Source organism: Ischnura elegans, chromosome 7 (genome assembly GCF_921293095.1).
Source record: "Ischnura elegans chromosome 7, ioIscEleg1.1, whole genome shotgun sequence".
Lineage (NCBI taxonomy): Eukaryota > Metazoa > Arthropoda > Insecta > Odonata > Coenagrionidae > Ischnura > Ischnura elegans.
This window is the reverse complement of record NC_060252.1, coordinates 103,500,286-103,520,257: the sequence shown is the minus strand read 5'-3', so window position 1 is coordinate 103,520,257 and position 19,972 is coordinate 103,500,286. Positions and strand designations below refer to the sequence as shown.

At 38.3% G+C, this 19,972-nt stretch overlaps 1 protein-coding gene across 1 annotated transcript in view; it reads right to left on the bottom strand.

Moving 5' to 3' along the window:
- The window catches only part of LOC124161973 (eukaryotic translation initiation factor 5B), a 160,149-nt gene extending 141,473 nt beyond the window's left edge, over positions 1-18,676 (bottom strand). Inside the window, exons 1-8 of the mRNA XM_046538258.1 lie at positions 18,422-18,676; positions 17,909-17,989; positions 17,483-17,666; positions 13,637-14,311; positions 8,066-8,288; positions 7,048-7,247; positions 4,922-5,207; positions 1,695-1,841 (exon numbers count right to left, since the gene is read on the bottom strand). Coding sequence (XP_046394214.1) covers positions 1,695-1,841; positions 4,922-5,207; positions 7,048-7,247; positions 8,066-8,288; positions 13,637-14,311; positions 17,483-17,666; positions 17,909-17,989; positions 18,422-18,468 — 1,843 coding nt within the window. The 5' untranslated portion in view covers positions 18,469-18,676. The remainder of the gene's footprint in view (positions 1-1,694; positions 1,842-4,921; positions 5,208-7,047; positions 7,248-8,065; positions 8,289-13,636; positions 14,312-17,482; positions 17,667-17,908; positions 17,990-18,421) is intronic.
- Between the last annotated feature and the right edge of the window lie 1,296 nt (positions 18,677-19,972).

Here is a 19,972-nt window from a genome sequence, read left to right as displayed (position 1 = left end):
AGTAGCATTCATTGGACCGCACCCCATAGCGAAGCCGAAAAGCAAATGCGGGAATACAGTAAAACTTTGATTTTACGCATTTGGAGGGACCGAAATATGGGCACTGTGTAAAATCAAAGTGTGTAAAATCAAGAGTTGGTATTGAGGTGGAGTATAGTTTTCAGGATAACACTTGCTCGTTATTTTTAGAATGCTTTATAGTCTTACACTTTTGTATAGTTCTGATTTAAGCCAGAACCGGAACAAGAAAAAGTCTCCTATGTGAGGTTTTACGGTAAAAGACCATGAAATCCTTTTCGATCGCATCAGATATATGTTTCCCAGATTCAATTACTCATATCGAGGTTAGAAATTGAAGCCTAATAATATCATTTACTCACAAGCAACACCACAGATGACGTGTTACCTTAAGAGAAACAACGTTGCATTCCTGAACAATGTGTTCAACGGTGTTCGGCGAGATGTTGTGGAACATAATGATACAATGGTAAATGAAGAGCAAACTTAGTGCATGTCCACAGTAATTTTATTTGGTACGACGCGTTTCAGCGACCTTACTTCGCTATCATCAGGTACAAAATGCCATATTTTCGTCAAGAAGTCATATATATATACAATCATGCAAATGGGAGGGGTATATTTATGAGTCGGCGGAAGTGGGAGAGGGTTTGGGGGGGGGTAAAGGATGGGGGAAGGGGGTGGGGAGTTGGTTGGGATACGTAAGGATTTGGGGTTCGGTTGAAGGTTTTGAGAGGGGGGAGGGCTAACAACGGGGAATAACTCAGGAACTCAATGTCATTCAAAAGATTTTCCTTGCGTTTTCTCCTCCTGGTAATTTCCCATTGCTCGAGTGCGTCGAGCCGACGTCCTTTTCTTTCGAAGGCCAGTATTTTAGGTTGGAAACTGCATGAATGGTTCTCGTTGATAAGGTGAGTGGCTAGCTGGGATTTGGTGTCTTTCTTATCAAAACATCTTTTGTGCTCTGCTGTCCTTACTTTGAAATTCCGACCAGTTTGTCCTACATATGTTGAATCACATGAGTCGCAGCTGAGACTCCTGTATTCATTCCTGTATTCATTTTTGCAACCCATTGAGACGAATAAATAACCTAACTTCATATTGCTTCAGTCGGGATTTTCAAAACAAGTCGAAATACAACTGCGTAAAATCAAGATTAGCGGTCTCTTTGGGGCTGGGGTTATGCTGTGCAAAATCGAAAAACTGCGTAAAATCAAGAAAAGATGTAAAATCGAAGTTTCACCATTGCAATTCCCTATGCTTTCCGGCCGGACTTGAGTGTTGCTGCGTAAAAACGATACTTGATGTAAAATCAAAGTGCGTAAAATCGAAGTTTTACTGTATACAAAAATGGAGAAGGATTTACGTCACAGCTGCTATTGTCGTCGATGTAGACAGGAACTCTTATTTATGCCATAGTTTGGCATTCCCATCGTAAAAAATGCCCCAGATATGATACGCTAAAATTTTTTCGCATAGAAATTGTGAGGTCTAGGAGCCCATATTCACTTTTTACATTGTTTTTTATGGGATATTATGCTTCGATTAATGTATTTTCGTTTATCGTCACATTTTTCAGGAACGGTAAGTGACGTTAAACGAGGACTCACTGTATACAAAACTAGGGAAGAGGTAAAGGGTATTGGCTACCAGGCGACACACCAGCATTAACTCACCTTCATCCTCTTGCTCATCATCTGTAGATTCAGCATCCCATGAGTCTTTCACTCTGTCATCATCACCCTCGTCCTCCTCATCCTTCTTCATTTCAACTTTATCAACTATCTTCACCTCCACTCGTTTTTCATCAGGAACCTTCGATTCTGAGGGAAGGGAGATAACAAAAGAATGAATCATTCACCCCTATCACATTCAACCAAATATATAAAGATAGCATTTCAGTTATTTTGTGTCTTCTTTACTCAATATTAACAACTAAAACAAGTCCACTCATGCCACATTAACACAAAGGATACTTTTTTTTGGGATCTTTGTGCTTCTTGAAAATAGATATCAGAATTAATTGATTAATGGAGACTTTTACCGTACCTTTAATGTATTATTTTAAAGGCAATTTGAAATAAGAAATCCTAATTTATTTAGAAAGTAAAGATCAAATTTATGGTGATTGTATGAGGGCATAATGTTTTCACTCATGTACTTGTTTATATTTCTGTTTTTTTTTTCTTTTGCTAAGCAATGTCAAACTTCATCACTGGAATTACGAGGCATTATTTGGAATTCTAACATTATTTGATATAGCTTGGGATATAATTTGGTAGATTTTAGAGGGCAAGCAAAATAATTCCCAAAATAGTTTCCTGGTTCGCTGGCACCCTTTTTCAGGAAAAAAATCGTACAAGGAAAATGACAAAAACGATAACCTTTTTGAACAGCAAAAAGCAGTTTTCAAATAAAATTAAAATTTCTGATAAGCAGAGAAAAGTATTAAGGCCATTTTACATAGGGTACATAATTGCACAATCTGACATGTGTACAAAGGCACATTCGAACAGCATTGTGTAAAGTGGAGAATTACTAGAATACAAGCAAGAATGCATGGACATGAGATGGAAAAAAAGCCCTTACTCTAGTTTTACTTGTGCATTAAATTGCACACCATTATGAGAAATCAATGCAATTCCAACCTGCACATTAAGTGCCCCTTATTTAACAGCCATTAAGAGTATGGATACAGTGAAATAATGACCAATTTTTGCAAAGATGAGTTTTCCACAAACACATGAAAGCCCCTCCTCCCCTTTGTCCATATAAATTGTTATTTTCAACCTTTAGTTTCAAATAAGTCCAGCAGACATTGAAAATTTACACTTTCCACTTCGAATGTAAGAACCATTATTTTTTAAATTTTTATTGAAACTTCACTTTTGGTTATAATTCAGTTCTTGCACATGTCTTCAATTCATTTTGAAAGGATTAGGGGGTGATGCTTTAGCTAAGACTGCATGTCCCTAACATTTAGAAAGGGATAAGAATCTCTTTAACTCCACCCCTCAGAGAGTCTCAACAGCCTCGACTGTCAAATTACATAGACATGCACATATGATACAACAAGCTTCACTTAAAATAATTAAGAAAGTTCTAAAACAGAAAAAACCTGCTCACTAGAAATTTTGAATTGGGCGGATTTCACCTAATGTTGATTTTTTTGATGACCCACATTCTGACACAAAGTCATCTAGCTAGGAATCATAAGTTGAAACTATAACCATAAATCTATAGCAAGAGAAATTTCATGCATTTATTTTCACTAAGGAGAATTTTCACAAGATAAAACCTGTAATAACAAGTTTTGTTTTAACTGCTACTTATAATAGCTGTAGCACATAGCATTTGTGCAGAATTTAACTAACAATAATATCTTCTCACGTAAAAAAGTAAACAAATTAATTAAACAAAGTAATTAAATGCTTATGAGATAGTTGAAACTGATACCATGAATTCACATGACTCCACACCACCATTTCAGCAACATTGTAAAAGAAAACTCTAATACATTCCCTCACACATAAATACAAATTAAAATTTTCTCAGTACAGCCGTTAACATGGTAATGACAGGTACTGGTGGTATAGCAAAGGGGGACTCTGGACCGCCCTCCAGGATACTACGACACATAAGAAAATAAGTTAAACAAGCTCTATTACAATAAATTAACTAATGCTCTACACTGTTGTTTTTCTAGCCTTACTCATCTATTTAAAAGTGTGTGAAGCTCCAGACAACCTACAACACTATATTCGTATTTATTTGGATAAAGCACAATTACTTTTCTTCATCATAAAAGAAAACCAAGTATTAAAAACTCAAGAATTTACGAAAGATTTCTTTGAAAAATGAAGTTTTTTCAATTCTGGAAAGCTTAAAAATTTTTTAAAACCCTCTAATTAGTACCATGTTTTTGAAATATTTTCCCCCAAACTACCCCGTTTTGGACCTCCCGAACGAAATTCCTGAAAATTCCACTGACAGGTACCATATTTAAATAAAATTCAAAACAATCAGGGGAAATATATCTTTTTTATGCACTGATATTTATTTGAGGGCTATTCCAATTTTCTATGCCTAAAATTATCACTATTAACCCTTTCACTGCTGTTCAATCTACGAAAACCTTCTCCTCACATGCAGCGAAAACGTTAAAATACATTGCGTGGGGCCATGGAGCAGGTACTTCCAGGATGGGCGTGGTAGACCCTCATAAGGTCCCTAATCAGGGACTCTTTCCTCGACGAGCTCACCCTCGCTGGCCCGTACCTTCGACCCTCCTGAGCGGGGGGCCTCCCTCCCCAAAAGTGACCGCTTTGACTGCAATTTGAAAATCTATCAATCAATTTGATTATCAAAAAATGATTGTGTGCATCGCACTCCTGCCAATCAAGTACGTCTCTGAACCGTGTTTCTGGAATGAAAAATAACGATTTTTATTAACTTTGCTAAAAACGTGGCTGCGGACCACCAGAAATTTGCCATTTTAGCAAAGTCATCAAAATCGTTATTTTATTTCTCATTACAGAAATAGGGTTTAAAGACGTACTTGATTGCCTGATTGGCAGGAGTGGGATGCAAACAATCATTTCTTGATGATCGCATTGATTGATAGATTTTCAAAATACAGTCAGAGCGGTCACTTTTGGGGAGGGATGCTGGGATGGTCCAAGAGAGGGGCCAGCGAGGGTGAGCTCGTCGAGGAAAGGGTTCCGGATTAGGAACCCTTTGAAGTGCTTCGGCGAGAGTGCATGGCAGGGAGGAAGAAAAAGTACATTCACAACAGCCTGCCGTGCAAACGTACCAGGTACATTCACAGCAGTGAAAGGGTTGAGGACGAAATTAAGGATTTTCATTTATGTAACATAAATCATAACCCTAATACATAAAATACCTGTTGATCCAACAGGAGCTGTGGAATCGCCCGTCTGTTGTTGCTGCTGCTGCTTCGGGCCCTTTGGACGGATTCTGGTGCCAGGACGTGGAGCTCTCTTCTCCGGCGTGGTGCCAGCCTCAGGGAGCTTCACACCTTGCGCTCGCAACGCCTCAAGCATCGCCTGTGCGCGTGCCTTGTCCGCCTTCTGCCGTGCCGTGAGTAACTTACCCTCTGCCTTCAGCCTCTCCTTTCGTTCCTTCTCTTTCAACTTCTTCCTCTCCTTCCTCTCTTGCTCCAGTCTCAACTGCACAAAAAGAAAATTAGACATGAGACAACTTCTACAATGGATTTTCTGAAACAAAGATAGGTCATATCCATGGTCCTTATATACTTATGGTTGCTAATCTCCCGGCATATGTTATGGTATTTGGAGAAGGCGACCGACAGCTGAGGTTATTTGCGCCATGAGGGTAGGGTATAGAAGGAAGGGTGGAGACAAACCTGGTGTCGGCATTAGCCTGCTCTTAAAGAAAGACGCCAAGGGGAGCACGGCTTAACGTCCCATCCGACGGACGGAGTGTTGTGCTTGAAATGTCCTCCACACAACACTCAAGCAGGAATCGGGCAGTCTCTGAAAATTCTCTGCCACTGCCGGGATTTGAACCCGAGCCCGCCGGGTGGGAAGCCAACACTCTTAGCCACCACACCAACCCGATCCCCTTCCGACATATTCCGGCTCGGGAGTGTTGCCTTGACGGATGCTTTCACCCCTCAAACGCCTCCCCTCAAACACAACTCTGGGCACAGTCGCGCTACCACTAGGGGAAATATGGTACTAACTGCGCTGTCGGCAGCGGTTCGAAAGCATATGGGGATGAGAAAGAGTATGATGTGGACGATTTATTAGAGGAACAATCAGATAAACTGAATAATTTAATCCTGGAAATGTGCTACAGGCTATAAATCGCTAATTTTATAATTTCGATGGGTAAATAAGACATAGTGAAGCCGAAGTAATAACAAATTTACTCTCCATTAGGGTTTATCCTAACTCGCGGAATATTCTGATTAAATCCTTTGATCTAACGCGGCTGTGGTTGGAAAAATATATAAGGACATGAAAAAGCATTCCCCCCTTAAATGGCCATTTTACACAAGTAATTGCACAACCTGACGAATGTTCAGTTTATCTGATCATTGTTTCATTGAGGGAGGCATTGCTCAGAATGATGCCAAAAAACAATGAACCACGAGAAGCAGATGGACTGATGAGGGAAGAAGCTGAGAAATGCAAGATATGAGCTCATAATGTCATCAAATCATCTGTGAAGGGTTAAGGTCATTCATTTTTTACCACAAGTAACTTGAGAACTAGATGATGAATAGATAAAAAGTACACATGCAGGCTTCTTTTATTTTCCATGGAATCAAAATCGAACATTTAAAGAAACTATGCCGACAAGACATGGTAGAACCAAAAACCAAAGAACCAACTGACCCATGTATGGGTGCTACTCTCATCCCACTAACAACATTCTAACTTCTCTCTCCATTCACAATCTTCCTTCTGTACGCCTTAAAAGTGACCTTACATTTATCTACAATATCCTCAACTCAATCACAGACTGTCCAGAACTCCTTTCTTTTCTTAATTTCCGAGTTCCCTCCCGCCCTACGAGCACCCACTCACTGCTCCACATAATGCCCAGTTCCCAGATTATCACTCATTCAACGCTCACTTTTTTTCTGCCTTCCCTCACTTCTTAATTCCCTTCCTCCGAGTATTGATCCCTTTTCCCTATCCCCAAAAGTCTTTTCTAACCTGGCTCTATCTTACCTCTCTGAACATCAATAACAACACTTCCCATTTCTTACAATTGCTAAAATTTTCTTTAGCTTCATATACTTGTGTTCTTTAATTTCGAGGTTTGATTCTCGTAATAATTTAGGTTGATGTGACTCCCGTAACATTATATGTATTTTGTTTCTTGTTATATATCATTTATTATCTTGTTATTGTGCCACTGTAAATTGGCAATAATTGCTGTACGTGGGCTTTTGAAATAAATAAACAAATAAATTATTAGATTGCTCCTTCGCTTGAAGGGTCTTCCTAGATCATCCCCAAGTAGCCCTCCTCTCACCTGTTCAAGGCGTGCCTGCTCCGCCTCCTCCAGCCTCTTCAACCTCTCCTCCTCCTCCCTGGCTAGCCTCTCCTCCTCTTCCTTCATCTTCTTGAGCGCCTCCTGCATGGCCGCTATCGTCTTTTTCCCCGGCCCCTTCTTCTTGTCATCCTCCTTCACCTCCTTCGCACCCTTCTTTTTCTTCTTCTTCTTGTCGTCACCTATTAATAGTAATCAATGCCATATCACTCTGAAATTTACAGACACTCATGTACACAAATGGCAAAAATTCAGAGGAACAAGAAAACTTGTCAAAAAATATGAGATGAAATTGATTGTTTGAGGCGTAACTTGGTGAAAGCGATTCATAATTAAATTAAAAAAGAAGAACTTTGTGCTTTCACATTAATATTTATTCACGACCATGGTTTCAACGTTAGACGATGACGTTGTCACCTGATGATGACGTCTAACGTTGAAACCATGGTCGTGAATAAATATTAATGTGAAAGCACAAAGTTCTTCTTTTTTAATTTAAAAAATACGAGGACAAATTTTACAAAGTAGTGCTCTCAGGGAACTTGCTAAAGACTGCCTCTGACTTAATGCCATAAAAGGAAGTTTTTACTTCCTTACTTTCCTTTGTATTTCATTACAATTCCAAACAATTAAGTATAACACATAAGACATTCCTGGAATAATTGAAACTGAATTGAATAGCAATGAAAATATTGATGCTATTGAAACTATTAAACATATCAGCTATAAGAAAACAACAAAATTCTATAGCAATGGATATCAACTCACAGAGCATCGCAGAAGTTTCCCTCAAAAATTGAAAAAGAAAATTCTCTCCACATTTTGTGGACTTCTGAGGCAAAAGCTCCATTTCTACTTGAATATTAAGAATGCTTAGTAAAGGAGGCATTCCTGTCAGTCCATTCCGATCCCAATGCATATGTCAGTTAGTGGAACTCAAGCCAAGAGACAGCAGGACTACTCTTCTCATGTAGCTTCTACACCAGCGATGGAACTTTACCATCTGCATCATCATCTTCCCCTGCAGGCTCAGCCTCTCCTGCTGCTTGAGTGCCCTCTGCCTTTGGCTGCTCCACTGCAGCATCCTTCGGTGGCACCTTCCCCTTCTCCACAGGCGGCGCAGCAGTCTTCTCTGGGGCAGGAGCCTTTTTTGCTTTTGGTGGTGGTGCGGCTGCCCCACCCTCCTCAGTCTTGGCACCTTCCTCTTCTGGTTTCGCCTCTTCCTACATTTAAAAAAAATCAATGAGTAAATGCTATTCCAGGATTATTTTATAATTTGGGAGGTCAAAATTTTCTTTTATGATCGTCTAATAGGGTGGTTTCCTATTATTTATTTATTGCCTAAATCGAAAGATTATTACTCCTGGAGTACGCATTTCACGCTCTTAGATTTTCGAATGACGATATCTATTTTTTGCGATTAAACGAAAAGGGAAAATTTTCAAGCGCACGAAAACACGACGGCTAAGTAGGAATGATGGGAAAAGTCCATGTGACGTAGGTATTTCTGGTTCCCGCTGCCGCAAGTGAGGTGACCTTGGGGCGAGGCTTTGAGCATTGATACGACGCAGGATGCTTGAAGGTAACAGAGTACCCTGCTAGCTGGTAGCGCTTGGCTTAAATAAGGATTATTAATACCCTATCAAATGAAGAAAACTTTCCGACCATAGGCAGTTTTAGTAGGTGATTTTTAAGACATGTTTCCCTGAGCTCTGAGCCTCATGCATGCATTGGTAATCTCAGACAATGTAAAACTCCTATCTACTCGTATAGAGACTAGGTCCCTGTGATGTCACGTGGAGTGGAATCACATGGGCGCCAATCTGGCCTTTTTCAAATGTTAAAATTGACCATTGCCAATTATCTAAACTGGGATTTCTAAAACCAAATAATTTGAATATTATGTATACACTAATGGTGGGTAAAGAGTAGCAATCAATGCATTTCGTTTTCTTCGATGAAGGAAACTACCCTATTAAACCTCCAGCTGTGGAATTATTTTCTAATTTCTGATCAAAAAATGTATTTTTTTCTTTGCATATACTTAAGTCAAATTATTTCATAAGTTATTTAAAAATAAAAAAATAATTCGGAAATTAGTTTTAAACAATTTTTTGACAGGCCAAAAATTTTGTATATTTGTGATGCAGGTTGCATCCATATTACATGAGCTTTTCTTAATTCTTCAATTGTTTAGAGAAAACATTGAAATTCAGCATATTACTATATTAACTATTTATAAAGTGATTACACCGTAAAATATGAAGCAATTAAAAATTTATAATTGTACTGATACAACTAAATAGCAACCAATTACCTCAACTAAAACATATTTCAACACTTCTTGAGAGCATTTTAATTTTTTTACATAATTTTATACTGATTGTGGCTATGATAGTTAGCTTTATATACGTAACAAGATTTACAATGATTTTAAAAAATACCAAAAAAATTCAATATTCTCTCTGTGTATAATATATTTTAAAACATGGCTCCAGGCATAGTCCAACTTCGCACTCTTCGCACCAGGTTATTGTTTCTTTCCGTTTTCTCTTCCCATTTTCATTTCTTTTGGAGCAGCACACTGCGCTCTGCCTTCTGGGTTCCTTTTTGATAGGGTTGGGAGGAATATGACTGGCAAAATTTCTGCCAGTAAGCCTAAGAGGTGATGGGGTATAGCTGGGCCTCCTTTTCGGCGACTTGAAATTGGGATCTACATATTCCTCAATAGATTGTTCAATTAGTAAAAGTCTGTACTCTACAAAGTCAATATTTTTTGTTTTTGATGCTTCTTTAAATAAAACGAATGAATTCCACTCTGACTGGTCCAAAAAATATCTAAATATTTTCTTAAAATATTTTTTCTGTTGCTTTCTTGTAGTAGGGTAATAAGAGAGTTCTTGATCGCAACGATCAAATCCACCCATTGTGTTGTTATACATAATCACAAACCATAGCAGGCTTTGGCACATCTGCGCCTCTTTTCAACCTAACAACACTCGGACCAGCATCATGGATTGTACTCATGAGACGTACGGTTTTCTTATCCTGCCATTTCAGTGCCATAACCTTTCCCAGTTGAAAAGCCTGAATTTTGCCCTTTTTTAATTTAATTTCTTTGAACCCTATTGGGAGACCCTTTCTACAGCTTTTCATGGTGCCAAATATATCAGTTTTATGTTTCACTAACATATCTGCAAGGTCAGGAGACATATACCAATTGTCCACCGTGACGCAGTATCCTTTGTTTAATTGCTTTCTGCGGTCCATTAGGTGTAGAACACTCTTGCTGCTCACAGGTAGCATATAGTAATTTTCATTGTAAACTGTACCTTTTCCAGTATAGAGCAGAAAATCACATATGTATCCTGAATCTGATTCACAGAGCACAAAAAATTTAAACTCAAAACGCACCCTCTTCTTTGCATTGAACATATTCCAACCTAGCCGACCCTTATACAGAACTACTCTCTCATCTATACTGAGAGTCTGATCTGGAATATATAATTTATGGAAAAGTTTCCTCAAATGCTCCATAATCTCATGAAACTTACAGAGTTTAGGATTTGGATGCTGGTCCTTATTGAAGTTCTCATTATAGGTAAAATATGGAATATACCTCAGAAGCAAGATGTACCTATCTACAGACATCAACTCAGAAAAAACTGGAGTACGCAATATTTTTCGTTTGGACCTAGACCATTCCTGGTGTGGCAATTTGATAATGCCTTGCAGCATCATAATAGCAAAGAACAATCTCATTTCCTTCATTGTGACTGGAGTCCATTTCTTATGTCGAGATCTTTTCTTGGCTCTACTATTCATTCTTCATCTGCAGATTCCAAAGACATTATTCAAAGTGAAATGCAGAAACTAGGCAAAAGAGAAATAACAATAGGAAATGTCTAAAGGACACGCGGAAAACATAATTTTCAACAAATAAAATGATTTGAGTCATAACAAGCTATTACGTAAATTATACTCACGCTGAAAAATACAATGGATCAGTAAAGTTAGAAAACCAATTAAAATTTGCGTAAAATATGATAAACTCAGGAAAAAGTTAACAAAACACAGTGAATCCAATTGCGAGTAGGTGGCGCGGAAAACCGCTATGAAATCAAATTGAGAAAAAGGGACAACATATGACACCTAGTGCCGAAATAAAAAACTACGTGCTCACGAATACCTCCTATGTACAGGAAAACACTGCACAGTAAAATAGCGGGATGCACATAGACATAAGCTCAAAAAGTAGGCTGCACGCGAAAATCACGGGATGTTCAGCTGGAGGGTTAAGAGGTAACACAGTAAATGCCGAGTGATATTTTGGTAACTACAACTTATTACCTATCACACAATAATTTGTTTATGTATCATTTCTGCACATTAGAAATGGTCACCCTCCATGGCACAAATACCTCTGTACAACAAATTTTTTTGTCGTCCCAAGAAGTGAGTTATAAAGAGAGAGCTCAAAATTGTCCAATATGAAGAAAATTTCCATAAAATAACTACCCTTATCTTGATACCATGAGTAAAATCATTTAATCCATATATCTTGGCTTAAAACTAGTATGAACTCTAAGAGCCCAAAATGTGAAATATAATATTTAATCATGATTAATTAGATATAATCCAGTGCATCACCTCTCTGTTTGCATGAATGTATCAAAGCATTGATTGTGATTTTGCAAAGTAATTTGATGTTATATATGAGGTGTGTTTAGAGCATAACTGGAATTTTTTTAATTTACTGTTTTGCAAAGTCTGATTGCCAAATTTTTTTTAGATTACATTACCGTAAGAAATCAAATAAAATGTAACTAAGCATATGAAACATTAACAAAGTCCTATGGTGAGTCTGGTGTAGTATAACAAGAATTTACAAGTGATATGTACAAGCATTTCCAAGATGGCCATGAAGATGCTTAAGATGACGAATGCCCCAGACATCCCCGCATGCCAACTACCTATGAGAACGTGGAAAAACATGGAGGAAATGGCAATGAATGATCATCAAAACACAATCAGAGAAGTCGCTATTGATGTTGGCATATTGATTGGCTCACGCCATGAAATTTTTCAAGTGCTTTGGGAATGAAACATGTGACAAATGGAAGTTGCTCGGAGTCACTAAATAAAGTCAACGGCGATGCAGAATTATTGAAACATGTTATAAAATCTGTTTTTGGATACGACATCGAAACTAAGGCTCAATCATCCCAGTGGAGGCATTCTCGGTCACCAAAACTGAAAAAGGCTCGACAAGTGTGGTAAAGCATGAAGGTTATGATGTATTTTTTTGATTTTAATGGCATAGAACAGTTCTTTCCACTAGGTCAAACAGTCAATAACATCATACTATCTACAACTGCAATGCCATTTACGTGAAGGAATAAAAAAAAAGCCCAGATTTGTGGAAAAACAATTCATGGCTTTCACATCATGATAATGCACCTGCTCACACTTCACTGCAGTGGAACCTCGTTAAAGCGAGTACGGGCTATAGCGACACCCCCGCTATTACGAGAGATAGCCGATGCACCGTCAATTGACCCTATAATAAGCATGTTAAAAAATTCGTTTTTACAAGACCCTTTCGGTGTTGGCTCTCGCCATAGCGAGGGTTTCACCGCCGGAAGACTTTCATCAAGACTCCTTAACCTCTGTAACTGCTAGCGATCTGTTAGAAATGAAGCTAATGGAGTGCTCAGTCTCAAATTTATGTGGTAAACTGTCGTTCGATAAATATAATGATTGACGAAACAATGCTTTGCATGATTTTTATTCAGTGCGGCGCTTATAAATTGTTTGAATAGTTAGTCATTATTTGAGTAAGGAAATTTAGTGATGCAAAAAAACATCGCCTTTCGTCTGGATTTATGCTTACGTTTATCGGATAGATGTTTATCTGTCTCCGCACCACTCCTGTTCCTGTATATCTGTTCGCAACAGGTATATTGGCTATTATTTGCTCCACCTCCGGTAAAGCGACAATTCGCTATAGCGAGTGTTTATTAGTGCACCGTGGGGTGTCGTTATATCGAGGTTGCACTGTATGTACTTGTTCATGAATTTTTGGCCAAAAACAATAGTGTAGCGATGCCCAAGCCTCCATTTTTGGCAGACATGGCTCTGTTTGACTTTTCCGTTTTTCCAAAAATAAAGAGAACTTTAAAGGGCCATCATTTTACAAGCATACATGACATTACAGCGAATCACTGAAAGAGCTTACGGCTATCCTAAAGATCGAGCTAGTGAAGTGTTTCGAGGATTGAAAGAAGCACTAGCACAAGAGCATAATACTAATGGGGACTATTTTGAAGGTGACAATATTAATCCAAAACAATTAAATTTTCAAAAAAAAAATAAATAAATAAATTCCTGATATTTACTGAACACACCTCACAGATGAACTGACTTCAGATCTGGATTTGCCACCATGAAATAAATTCTTGAACTTCTGGCAACGATCAAAAAGTTGAAATTCCTACGTCAGAGTAATTGAACAAATGGTTAATCAAATAGAGATAATTGAGGCTCTACCATATTAGGCCCATTCACTCACCTGCTTCTTGAGGGCCAGCTTCTTTTGCTTCTCCCTCTCCTTCTTCTCCTTCTTTTTCTGAGCAGCCGTCTTCACCGTTCCCCCTGCCTCGTCTCCCTCCTTTGCCTCCGCCTGCCCCTCCACTTCCTCCTCCTTTTTCTTCTCGTCCTTCTTCTTCCCCTCTTTCTTTTTGGGCGCTTCCTTTTCCACAGCTCCCGCCTCCTTGCCAGCTGGCCCGTCGGCTGCTTTCCCATCATCCACTGCGGCACCCTCCTTCTTCACACCAGTGTACTCAAACTCCAACTCGGCCAGCATCTTTTCGATGTCCTCCTCATCATCATCGTCCTTCCGTCGCGACTTCTTCTTGCCCTTCTTCCCGGCCTTCTTGTTTCCCTCGGCCTCGTCCTCATCCCCTCCCTTGGCACCTTTCTTTTTGCCGGCACCCTTTTTCCCTCCTTGTTCAACAACCTCCTCATCTTCGGAGGGCTCCTGGGGCACCACATTGTCCGCCTCGTCATCGTCTGAATCTGCAGCTAGCAAGGCAAACCCTGCCTTTGGCTTTGCACTCACTCGAGAAACAACTCCATCATCACTGTCATCAGAAGGGGTTTCCACCTTCTTTTTCTTCTCTTTGCCCTTCTTAACTGTAACAACTGGCTCATCATCACTATCCTCAGCCTTCAGTTTTTCTTCCTTCTAAAAATAGAAAATGGGAATTAATTTAAGCCAGTGAGCATAATCATTGTAATCACCGTCTCAAAAAACTGTAACACAATTGATGGATACTTTCAGGAATTGAACTAAAGGAATAAAACATGTTTTACTAATTCAAAAGGTATTATCAAATGATGATAATTCTCAAAAGCAATCATATGGAGCTATGACGACTGAAAATAGAACTGTGTATTTACAAGGATATAATGTAATATAGATACAAAATAACTGTGACTTTCAACAACATATATTTCATAAACCTAAAATCAAAAAATTTTAAATTTCTATTCAGGCTAATTTCATCCATATCCTGGCAGCACACATTAGCATTACAACTGATTGCAAAGGTTTAACGGAATGAAGATAGCAAAAACTAGACAACAAAGGGCTCATTCGCTACATATTATGAACAATAAATTGTGATAGAGACCGATACTAGAGACCCCCTATTTTTCAGTTTCTCAATTCATCACCTACTTCCAGAGTTATTCATGGCAAATATCAACAGCCTTCACCCATTCGCAGCTAAGGTGATGAATGAACCACTCTACCATTAACTCCTGACAAGTGCCTCACTTCTTTGGTACTCCTCTGCCTCATGCATTAGCCTGATGTGGTTCTTTGTTATTAAAACTCTTGTAATGATTTCCTTCCTTTAATGAGGGCTTCACTTTCGATGAGATGGTAAGGCAAATCCCTAATGACACCATGAAAAGTGTGGGGCACCTTGTGCATTTTCCTATTAAAACTGGAAGAAAGGCTGAAAGAGGAAGAATTTTTTCCTAGTACATTAACTTTTCCTTCTCCACCAGGGACTCAAGAGCTGGCGAAGAATATTCTTTCCTCAAGAATTGCAAGAAACTAAGATGGTGCCATATCTGGATCCAGATTTACATACAATAAAGCCTGAAAATTTTCTGTTCAGTCCAAGCAATTGAAGTCATAACTAAATATCTAATGTTACAGAACCAAGAATACTGGCAGGCAATCTGCCCGAAAATATATAGAGAACAACATACTCATTACTTTGCCAACAACATAAGATCCAATTTAGCTTATGCTGCAAATAAACTAAGCCAGAAAAGCCTAATCCCATCAAAAATGGACTGGAATGAAGTGAAATGTCTTTACTGATAACTGAAAGATACCCTAGACCTCAATTTAGATAACCAAAAAGATGGACACCTGGTCAAAATTTATGTAGACTAACAGGGCAAAAGAAAATTTTGACAGAAAATCTTTCAATACATTTTATTCTGTTTTAGGCTGGAGTACTCAGCAGGAGAAACAGGAAGAACCTCCATTAGCCTCACTACATTGGAGGCCAAGTACATCCCTAGAAGAGAGTTACCAAGAGATGTCAATTGAATAAGTGGAATATTTAATGACATGGGACTTGAACATCTGATATCCTAAGCTACCTAAACCCATAAAACCAAGGGGCCATTGCCACTGAGCAGGGGTGCAGCTAGGAATTAAGGCTAGGGGGGGGGGTATCAGGCACAACTAAAACTGGGGTGCCTGGGGGTGTTGTATACCCCCCCGGGGTAAGGGGTAGGTGCAGAGGCCCTCTGCCAGAAAAAAATTAAGATAAATGGTTCAAAATGTTGAGTTTTACAGCCTTCTGAGGGATATTTTGTTAATTAATCCTCACAGTATTCTACAAAAGCAATATTAATCCAATTAAATAAAATAGATTTAACTTAAAAATTTCTCTGAGCTCTGCTGCAGAGACTGAGTACAGAGTTCAAAACATCTAGATGTAAATCATAATCATGTCCAAGAGTTGATTAAAAATATGTAAATCTTTGAAAAATTGATGACAACGGAGATTCTGACCTAGCTGCAAATCCAACAGCAATTTATAAATTACCCTTTTTGTTTTTTTATGATTTTGAATGTTCTTTTCCCTTTGTAAATAAATAAATAAATATGCAGATAGACTGGTGGTATTTGGGCAAATAGAAAGATTTTTTTCACAATTAAAAAATTATAAATTCCACAATTAATTGAATATTGAACAACCCTGGTTTCCAATGCTCGCGGCCATTTTCCCGCTGACCTAGAAAATGGCACCCAGCTGCTGTCGTCGTCACTCACGTCGGTCACTTTTAAATTAAGCGTTGAGTTTTCAACAGTGTATCAATAAGATGATTAATAACTTCCACAAAGTCCACTTTTTATTTCAACCCAATCAAACAATTTCTTTTGAAGATAAGAAGTGTCCCTTTCACTGATTTGCACCATAAAATAAAACTAATTATGTGACAACCACAGCCATACCTTTCCAGCACGCTGAGCTAGTCAGGGTGAAGCCATTCGGAAGCATTGTGCAGCAAACCATTTCAAGTGTTATTATTGATAAAATAATCAAAGTCAGGGGTGAGCAATCCCAGAACTTTCACTCACATTCAAATCACAAGATGTAATTTGCGTAGAGCATGTTATTCAATTTGTCGCAACATAAACATTGGCCGTACATGAGTCCTCGGTGATGCTGTTATGAGTAAGCACCCACCATGCAGAACCTTCACTTCAAAAGCCAAAACAATGCTTACAATTAGTGAACATATGGCTGACCAACTCCACTACCCCTTCATTTGCTTCTTTCAACAAATTTCAAATCAATTCTCTCCGATGCATTTTGAACTATCCAGGAAATACCCAGAGAATTCTAATTAAGGACTTTAAATATTACAAAAACTGTAATAACTAAGCAAATCGAATGCCTAATTGAGTATCATCCAAATGGTGTAATAGACCATTCAAATACTTTGTTTTGCAATTAGGGATATCCTGGGACCTCCAAAAAACTGCTAGGGTACCGAGTCTAAATTCAAGAGCCCCTCCACAACATAAGAGCCCATTCTCAGGACTTTGAAAGGGAATTGAAAAAAAAAGTGAAACAGCAAAATGCCTTATTTTTGGACTTTCATTCATGGAATACCTCAAGGCTTGTTTTAAATCGATCCCAAAGAAATAAGCATAACATTGGATTATGTCCCTAGAAATATGCTATCTGGTATAGGTACATGAAGTTCCAAACATGCTCATTCCTGACAGCATAAAACCTTACTAAGCACAAGTAAGTATGCTGGGCGAAGTTAAAAGATCACCCAGAAAATATTCATGGCTTCGGCATACTGCTATTACCTTCGGCTTTTTGTCTTTTTTCCCCTTCTTTTCACTAGGTGCAATATTAATACTTTCAACGGCCTTGGTTATATCATCCACATCATCGTCCTCATCATCAGATTTCTTCTTCCTTTCTTTCTTCCCTTTCTTCTTAGACGGAGCATCATCTTCAGATTGCTTGGGTTCGTTTTCTTCCTCATTTCTGGAAAACAAAGTTGAGTAATGTCCATCAGGTTTCACAAAGAGAAAAATTTTATCTGATCTGCTATCGCATTAATAGCGATTCCACGGAACTTCTATGCATACAAAAGCGAAGCAAAACGCTACGAGACACAGAACTATACTGATGGCTAATAGGATAACCTCGCGTCAATAATGCTTCCCAAATACAAATGTTCTTCATTAAAAGTTATGCATTGGTCTTTTATCAATAATTGTACTCACTTGGGCTTTCCCTTCTTATCCTTGCCTTTCGTGGATGCATTCTCGGCTAAATTACTGGTCTCCACCTCATATTCATCGTCACTATATAAAAGATGAAAGAAACCAAAAGGTTCATACAATTAGGTGGTTTCCGTATCATTTGCATGATGGAACTCCCAAAATGTAGGAGAAATACCTACAAATATGTTACCAATCTTAGACAAAATTCATGCAAGAATACGAGGAAAAAATGAGAGAGAATTAGTAATTTGGTGAATTCTTATCATTTCAAAGCTAAACTCATTCATTATTGAAGGTAAACCGTAAGAAAAGCACGTCAAAATTAAAATGAGGATAGTACTAAGATTGACGATAGCTTCAATAGGCAATCGCAAAATAATGCATACTACGGCTGCTGAACCCTCTAAATTGTGTGTTTCCTTTATAAGGCAACACTGGGAATAATTCTGTTGTAAAAAATAAGGCGTAGAACAACTTTAGAAGGAAGGATCCTAAAAGGACACTATAACTCACACTTCCTCTTCTTTTCCACCTTTCTTTCCTTTCTTCGCCTTTCCCATTCTCTTTTATTGTGGACAGGGTTGCGGCTCTTAGTGCAACAACTAAATTTATAAAATCCGATTTTAATGCAGGATGCTCCCTAACTGTAATAATTTCGGAAGGGTAATCCCTCAACGAATCACACAATCCTGTTACCAATCTGCCGAGTATTGCGATGACTGCCAGTACCACATGCTTGAAAACAAAAAACGCTCGAAATCCGTTCCAGCCGCCCTATTTCCACATTTACCCCACATCCCCTACATCCTAGGACCACATCCCTGCGCCTACCCCTTCTTTCTTATTCCCCTATCCTTAATTTCTTAACACACCTAAATGCATTCGCAAATGGAGTGGCTTGAGACATCGACGAGTGCTGGTGCGTACGAAAAAGTATACTGCATTAATATGTACTAATTGTACACTTGCATAGGGTAGTGGAGGAGTAAATACTGTGGTTAATTTGGTGACTGGGCTATACTTATTTTGCTGAGAATACCAGCTATTAAACTAGCGGGTGGTTTCTTGACAGAAAAGCTGAATAAAATGTATTTCTGTCGCGCACTTACAAAGAGAATATAGTAAATGCTGTATTGTTTAATTTTCACAGTTATAAATAACATTTTCTGTCTAATATTATTTTGTTGTTGGTTATATTGAGCCTCTTTTATGTAAAGGATCAAATGTTATAAGTACCTCATTAATAATTCTCGTTTTGCTTCCCATACATTTCCTCTTAACCATTGAATATGCTATTTTAATGGAACTAACAATGAATGTGAAATCTCCATCCATCGTAATTTTAAAATCTCTAGTACCTAGTCAGCTGATTTTGACTAGATCCATCATGAGCTCAGCAATATTTGAGATCCATAAGGGAATCTTTTCGGGTGAATGAATCAGCGTTCATTCCTTGTACTTTCAGGAAGGTCTTGAAAAGTATTATAAATTTTGTTTTTTTCCCCATTCAAAAGTAATTCAGGAAGACATTTTAAAGATAAATAGAAGATCTCTTATGACACTAGCAACATTTATCATAAGTTCCTCCATGCAGCCATAAACAACAACGTTATCATCCAGCAAATGGATAATGATTGCACACAATACTTGATCCACTCTCTACATCATCAACCCTATATCTTCTAGGGGCTATCATTTGGCCCCTCGTGCTAAACAATCCAAACTAGGCATGTCTTGCACCCTCAAGAATGTGTGCCTAACTGTCCAGTAGCCAAGTCCAAGAGACAGTGCTCGAAAAAAGTTTTGTTACACATAGGAAACCTAAGCTATACCATCTCTTCCCTGCAGTGGCGTAATTAGGAATATGCTTTGTAGGGGGATGAGATGGAAAATTTTTGAAAAATGACATGCCTTAATATACATTTTACATCATTTTGGCACTAAAAATTTAAATTTAAGCATATGCAGTTATTATATTTCAAAACTAGGCAATAGTTTTAAATAACTTTTTTATTTCTCTGATGCTTTGGGGGGGATCTATCCACTCATCCCCCCCCCATAGTT